The following is a 7,253-nucleotide window of genomic DNA, read 5'->3' as shown; positions in this document are numbered from 1 at the left end:
CGGCCGCGGCCGCCGAAGGCGAAGCCGCCGCCGGCGAAGCCGGCGCTGACGGCGGCGGGGCCGGCGCTGGCGGCGGCGGCGGCAGTGGCGCTGCTGGCGGCGGTGAAGGCGATAGTGGGGCTAAGCCGCCCGTGCTGCCGTCTCTCACCGGTCGCATCTCCGGTGTGCCGAATACGGCGAGGCCGGCCCCGCCTCCGCCAGCGATTCCCTCGCCGGCGCCGCCATTGGTGCCACATCTGTCGTCGTTGGTATCGCAGCCAATAACTGACCCACAGATATCCGCCGCGCTGTCGCTGGCGACGCAGCCAACCGCCGCGACGGCGCGCGATGCGGCAGCGGGTACGGTAGCCGCTGGACCGCCGTACACGGTGCAATTCCCGCCGCATCGATTGTCGTACATTATCGAGCTGACGTCGACAGCGCTGTGGGCCGCCATTGCGGCGGAGCAGCGGGCTATCGAGATCCGCGCGGCCGCAGCGGCGACAGCCGCGGCTGAGGCGACGGCAGCGGCGGCGGCGGCGGCAGACGCCGCTGCCGCTGCGGCTGCAGCGGCGGCGGCGGTGCCCCTGACGGCGTCGTCGTCGCTCTCCAGCATGGATGACTCCGCATTGCTGACGGGCCCGAAAAACCCGGCGGCTGTACGGGAGGCCGAGACCGCCGCCGCTGCCGCCGTCGCCGCCGCCACTGCCGCGGCCCTTGCCGCCATGGTTGAAACGGACACATATACGACACCCATCACACCTGCCGTACTGGAGCACATTGCCCACCTGGCCATTGCCATCGCCAAGCTCGTCCCAGCTGAGGCGGAGGAGCTTCGAGAAGACATGGAGGCGGCGGCGGCGCAGCAGGAACAGCAACAGCAACATCTGCAACGGAGGAGTGACGTCAGCGGCGGCAGTCGTGGCGACCTCAAGCCCGGCGGCGGCGCGCGTACCAGCGCCGTACGTTTAAGCACCAGCCGTTCTTCCGCCGCCCGCGCAAGTGGCGGTGTTCGCATCAGCGGCGTTCGCATCAGCGGCAGCCGTACCAGCGCGGCCTCCGGCGGTGACTCCAGCGTCGCCGCTGCCGCCGCCACTGCGGCCGCTGGCGACGAGGACGCGGCAACCAACTTGCTCGACATGGCGTCGGACGAGTCGGACGACGGCGGCGGCAGCGGCCGACGCAGCAGTGGCAGTAACAGCTCCGAAACCCCGGCACCGCACAGCCACCTTGCGGGCTCCCTCCACGCGCTGCTGGGCTCCCTTTGCGTCATTCAGGTCAGTAGGCCTTATGCCGCCTAGGCCTTATGCCGCCTAGGCCTTATGCCGCCTAGGCCTTATGCTGCCAGGGCCTTATGCTGCCAGGGCCTTACGCTGCCAGGGCCTTACGCTGCCAGGGCCTTATGCTGCCAGGGCCTTACGCTGCCAGGGCCTTATGCTGCCAGGGCCTTACGCTGCCAGGGCCTTATGCTGCCAGGGCCTTATGCTGCCAGGGCCTTATGCTCCCCTTCGGGGAGACGAAGAAGAGACTTTGGGGATGAGTTCCCCTTTAGTTCGTCTTCTTTAGTTCCCCTAAAGGGGATGAACCAAAGGGGTGTTCCCCCTTCTTCCCCTAAAGGGGACGGAGTCCCCCTTTGGTTCCCCTAAAGGGGACGAACCCCTTCTGCCAGGGCCTTACGCTGCCAGGGCCTTATGCTGCCAGGGCCTTATGCTGCCAGGGCCTTATGCTGCCAGGGCCTTACGCTGCCAGGGCCTTATGCTGCCAGGGCCTTATGCTGCCAGGGCCTTATGCCATCTAGGCCTTATGCCTTCTGCCTCCTGCAGGGCAACACGCGGCTGGTGAGGGCCCAGTTCAAGGCGCTGCTAGCCCGGTGAGGAGTGTACGGAAACGGGAGTCTGGGGAAGAACGGGGGAGGACGAAGGGGGGAGTGAGTGAGTGAGTGAGGCGTGCGTGTGTATTGGGGGGGGAAGGGGGGAAAAGAGGGGAGAGGTGTGGAAATGGCCCCCCACCAGACCCCACCAGACTGTTACAGCGCTCTTGGTCCTCTTGCCCCTTCCCGCCTCTCCGCCTTCTGGCTTTATACTACCTCCCGATTAACTCCCAACTGTCCCTCAACTAACTCCTTTCCACCCGACAGGCATGCGGAGCTGAGGCGGCTGCACGTGAAGAAGGAGCTGGCGGAGGATGAGGTGGGGGTCGATTTGGGGTTTGGGGAGAGAGGGGAGAAAGTGGTGGTGGTGGCGGTCTTGATGGTGACGATTGAGTTTGGATCTGGGTTCTGGATCCGAATCCTGGATTTGGTTACTCGGGGATTTCCGGCGCACATTCCGACATGAAAAAACGCGTCAGATGGCTGTACGAATGGGGACCCCAAATCGTGCTAAAGAAAGGTTCGCAACGTTTTATTGGACAGTTTTCAGACATTCATATAGTATAGAGTCTCAAGAAAAATAGCTCACAGACGGCGACACAAAATCCGTTATAAAAGGCTATCCAACACGGGTGACCTACCACGGGTAAAGAATGTAATTACCATACCTTGGTGGCTCTCGTCTTTTTTCCAGCCTGTGAGACCAACCCATGGGTCATTATTATCACGTCCACCACCACCATCACCATTAAATTGTTGTTGTTGCAGTATCAAGCGCTTCTTGACGAGATCGAGGCGGCTAAGAAGCAGCCAGGGCAGTTCTTTTTCGAGCACGAGGAGGAGGCCAAGAGGGAGAAGAAGCGGGAGGGTATTCGGAAAGTGGAGGTGAGGGGTAATGGGGACGGTGGTAGGACAGGACTAGGGAGTCGGGCCGAGGCTGGAACTGAGGGTAAGGTTGAGGGGCGGTAAGGAGGCGGGGGAGCTTGGAGGGCTGATACGCCACCACCCTCCTCCAGCTACCCTCTCCGAATCCAAATCCAAATTCAAATTCAAAGCATACTCCAAATCCAACCCCCGCAGGCGGAGATGCGGCGGGAGCTGCGCAACATTGCAGACATGGAGGATAACCTGCAGGCCGCCGCAGACGCTGCCGTACGTGCCGTCAGTACGACGTTGTCGCTGCTGCCGTACGGTGCCGCCGCCGACGCGCCCGTGCTTTTGAGTGGGCCGCTGCCGCCATCTCTGGAAAACCAGCTCCGTCATTGCCAGGTGCTCGCGGCGGGTGTTGTACAGGTCATGGCGGCAACGCTTCAGCCCGGTGCCGTGGACGCCGCGACCGCGGCGGCTGCTCAGCTGCAGAAGAACTGGGAGACGGACACGTCAATCTCCGCCGCGGTGGCAGCCGCGGCCGCCGCCGCCGACGGCGCCGCGCCGGCGGAGGAACTGGCGGCGGCGACGGCGGCGGCCGCGCTGTACCAGGGGCCGTACCGCGACATTATCCTGGCCAGCGGTGTTCTTGAGATGCTACTGGCGACGGCGACGGCCAGATTCACCGCTGCCTCGGCGGCGGCGGCCGCTGCCGCTGCCGTACCTCCCACCCCGATGTCTTCCGTCGCGCCGTCCACCGCCGCCGGCCCTATCAGTCCCTCCCTCAGCCCCAGCCGGCACAGCGGCTTGTCTAGGAGCAGCTCCATCGGCGGGGCCTTCACGCCACGGAACTCAACCGCCGCCGCTGCCGGCGGCGGTGGAGGCGGTGCGCATCGTGCTTCATTCTCGCGAGCTTCAATGACTTCTGCTGGCGGCGGAAGGCTAGGTGCCGTTGGTGGCGGCGAGCACGGCGGCGACGGCGCCGCCGCGCCCCGTGCTTCGCTCTCACGCGCCTCAATGGCAGCTGCTGCTGGCGCCGGAAGACCAAGCGCCATCGGTGGCGGCGGCGATGGCGACGGCGGCATCGGCGGCTCTGCGTCCCGTACTTCAATCGCACGGAACTCAATCGCCTCCGTCAATGGTCGGAGGGTGAGCTCTACCAGCGGCGAACACGGCGGCGCCGCCGGCGGCGGAGGTAGCCGCGTCTCCATCGCCGGGAGCACCACTGGCGGTGGCGGCGGCGGCGGCGCCGCCGCCGCCTCACCATCGCCTCCATCGCGGCCTCGACTGTTGTCCGCAATCCTCGCTCAGCATCCCGTCGACACATCCACTAATGTCTTGATGCAGGTAAGGATGGGGGATGGCGGTACGGCACACCACATCATCACACCGATACATAGATGTATAGATAGCCGCCACACGACTGCACCACCACGATAACACAAAGCACAATACAACACAACGCCCCAAACTAGTTTTAGCCAACTACTCAGCCACCGTCTGGGCCACCCCTTCCCCTCCCCCCGCAGGCCACCTCCTGTGCATTGATGCACCTGGCATCGACGGAAAACCCCCTGCAGCCGCCGCAGCTCGCTGCTGTCATGTCGTACATGCGTACGGCATGCCACCACACGCCCAGTACTCCGTACCTGGCGGCGGCATGCTACAGCCTCGCACGCCACGTCGGCAACCGGCGGTGTCTCGTGGAGGGTGTGCAGGCTGCTACTGCTGCTACTGGTGCGGGAAAGGGTCCACAAGGTAAGGGCACGTCGGCGGCGGCGCCGCCGCCGACGGGATTCAACAGCGCCGCCGCGGCGGCGCGCGCCAGTGCCGCCGCGGCCTCTTTGGACTCAGACTTGTGGGTGGAGGTGCTGGGTGTGTTGCTTCGCGGTGTCCTGACTAAGCTACGGAAGCCCGGCGGCGGCGCTGCGCGCGTCACATTCATGTCAACGGAGGCCGCCTCGTTGGCCGCCGCCGTCTCCAACGGCAACAGATCCACGTCGCCGCCGCCAACGGCGGCGTCGACGGCAGCGGCGCGACCGTCCTTGATCTCCGCTGCGAAAGGTTCCCGGTCGGCCTCGCCGCCGCCGCCGCCGTCGGCGGCGACGCGGCCGACATCCGCCAGCTCTACCCATGTACAGCATCATCACGGCACCAACGCGCACTCGATCATCCACGGCAACGGCAATGCGCACGGGGCCGTGAGCTCCGTCAGCGGCGGCGTCGGCGCCGCTGGCGGCGGACCCATGGGTCAGTGGGCCGCCTCACTCGGCGGCGTGCTGCGCAGCGGCCGCTTCCTTGTGATGGCGCTGTGGCTGCTGTTGCGTCAATGGGTAGTGGACAAGGTCAATCCGGTCAATATGATGCGTACGGCAGATGGGCTGTACACGCAGGCGGACTACAGCTGGTGAGAACATACAGACACACAAAGCGGATTGCGTGATGGCAGCACTGCTACAACCCTAAAACAGAGCACCCGGGAAAAAGGAGGGAAAGGGACGTAGACACGGTGTACGGTGATGTGTATAGCTGGCTAGGGGAAAATGGGGAAAGAGGGGAAGGACGAACCACGAACGAGTGAAGCTGCTGCCAAGGAAAGAGGGGAAGGAGGGAAGCAGACATCAACAATATGAACTAGGGAGGCATCGACAGACGTTGGCGGCCGCTCCTCCTGCGCGCCCCGTTTTATGTTGCCAGGAGCACCCTGTCGTATGTTACCTGCATACACCCATTCCCTCGCACACACGTGCACCGCACATATACCGGTCCAGGTGGAGTGTTCGTTTCGACGCCGACACGCCGCTCACCCTTACCAACGAAGTCCTTGACGGCCTTGCGCTGGCCGTAGAAGCCGTACATGCCGCCGCTGCGGCAGCGGCGGCGGCAGCGGCGGCAGCCGCTGCCGCCTCCTCTATCGCTGGCGGCGGCGGCGGCGGCAGCACCGGCGCCGGAGGCGCCGCCGAGCCGGCACTTTCCTTGCCGTTTGCGCCGGGATCTGGCGGCGTGGCGGCTCTCCGTCGCCTGTCGACTCGTTGTGTTTGGAGTCTGAGCGCCACCCATCCGGCGGTGGCGGGGGCGCTAGTGGATCGCGGCGCGGGGGTGTTGGCGTTGACGGCCATGAGGGACCAGAGCAACGTCGCCGACAGTGAACTGCAGGCGAGCGGTGTATGCAGGGTTCTTCACCAGGGTACCCCAGAATTTCGGCTGTGTCCGAAATCCTCTGAATAACCTTTCGGTGCCCTCCCCGAAGATTTTCCTGTCAGCCTGACCGTGTTTTCGGGTACCCCGAAGCTGTCTGAAGCAGTCTTCGGGGTAGAAATTAGCTGGATTCTATCGTTATATGTTAGGGCGGCTGAACTAACAGATGTTTGATTTTATTTTGGAACATAGGGCCTGGGAGAAATATTTCAGCAAGGATTTTACGCAAAACCAAGGAGGCGCCGCTCCTCATCAATCTCTGCAGCAATCGCCTCCACCACACCTGCCACTCGTCATCGTCCGTCTCCTCAGACGGGTACACCTCATCACTTGCCACACTCTCGACCTCCTCGTGATCAGAAGGATAATAGGCCTCAGCAATTTCACTGCCCACACTGCCCTCATCATCACTCTCATCAGGCAGAACACAGTCGCCCACCTTGGCAATACGGTGCAGGAGCCCATCCGGGTTCTTTGCAACATACTCCTCAGCAGCTTTAATCACAAGTTGCCATTAGTTCCGCATCAGTTCCCCGGGTACTTTCATAGCGCCACTATTATATTGTTTGTATGATAGAAACTCACCAGATGCCTTAAAGAAGCCGCGAACCCGAGGGAGATGCAGGGCACCTTGGTTGGGCGCTCATCATCAGCTGACTCGGGCATGTTTAGCTATGCATATGCTTAGATGTATGAAAATGTCTGCGATACAGGTGCGAAACAGCCGCAATGGACATTTATAGTTGTTGTTTGACTGGTGACCAAGCGGGTGACCAAGCCCGGTTTCCAGGCCCTGTCTGTATCCGAAAACATGCAAATTTACGCTGAAATATCGTTCGGTTTTTTTCCGAAAATGCCTTCAAAATGCTTCGGTGGGGCCCCCGAAGAAATGGTCCAAAAGGCCCCAAATCCGTTCGGAATGCTCCGGGGCGCACTAATTTTCCTTTCGGTCAAAATGGAAATATCTCAAAAAAGTTCGGGCCCGAATCGGGGTGAAGAACCCTGGGTGTATGTGTGTATGTGTGTATGTGTGTATATTGTACAATATATTATCATAACCTACATACACAGTTATAATATCTCCACGTCGTAATCCCCTCTCCCTCTTTCCCCTCTCCCCCTTCCCCATCGCTCACCACATTCCCACCTGGGTCCTCTCCTGTTGACAACCCCTGCCCCTCCTTTCCTTGTCTTCATACCCTTAACGGGAACTTTAATAATTCACCTAAAGGGAAAAAGAACTAAAGGAGACCACATCCCACACCCAGTGATCCGTCTAAAACCCCCCGGCCCCCCCCCCCCACCCGAAAGCACGCTCCCCGCCCCCAAAAGTCGCTGT

At 62.2% G+C, this 7,253-nt stretch overlaps 1 protein-coding gene across 1 annotated transcript in view; it reads left to right on the top strand.

The window, feature by feature from the left end:
• The window catches only part of VOLCADRAFT_95878 (uncharacterized protein), a gene marked incomplete at both ends in the record, with an annotated part of 25,412 nt that overhangs the window by 5,028 nt on the left and 13,131 nt on the right, over window positions 1-7,253 (top strand). The window contains 9 exons of the mRNA XM_002954972.1: window positions 306-941; window positions 1,803-1,849; window positions 2,117-2,168; window positions 2,618-2,734; window positions 2,930-3,602; window positions 3,741-4,063; window positions 4,246-5,123; window positions 5,488-5,879; window positions 6,227-6,230. Coding sequence (XP_002955018.1) covers window positions 306-941; window positions 1,803-1,849; window positions 2,117-2,168; window positions 2,618-2,734; window positions 2,930-3,602; window positions 3,741-4,063; window positions 4,246-5,123; window positions 5,488-5,879; window positions 6,227-6,230 — 3,122 coding nt within the window. The remainder of the gene's footprint in view (window positions 1-305; window positions 942-1,802; window positions 1,850-2,116; window positions 2,169-2,617; window positions 2,735-2,929; window positions 3,603-3,740; window positions 4,064-4,245; window positions 5,124-5,487; window positions 5,880-6,226; window positions 6,231-7,253) is intronic.

The sequence above is a fragment of the Volvox carteri genome (assembly GCF_000143455.1).
Source record: "Volvox carteri f. nagariensis unplaced genomic scaffold VOLCAscaffold_47, whole genome shotgun sequence".
NCBI lineage: Eukaryota > Viridiplantae > Chlorophyta > Chlorophyceae > Chlamydomonadales > Volvocaceae > Volvox > Volvox carteri.
The sequence above is the reverse complement of the archived record's forward strand: the minus strand, read 5'-3'. Positions and strand labels throughout refer to the sequence as shown.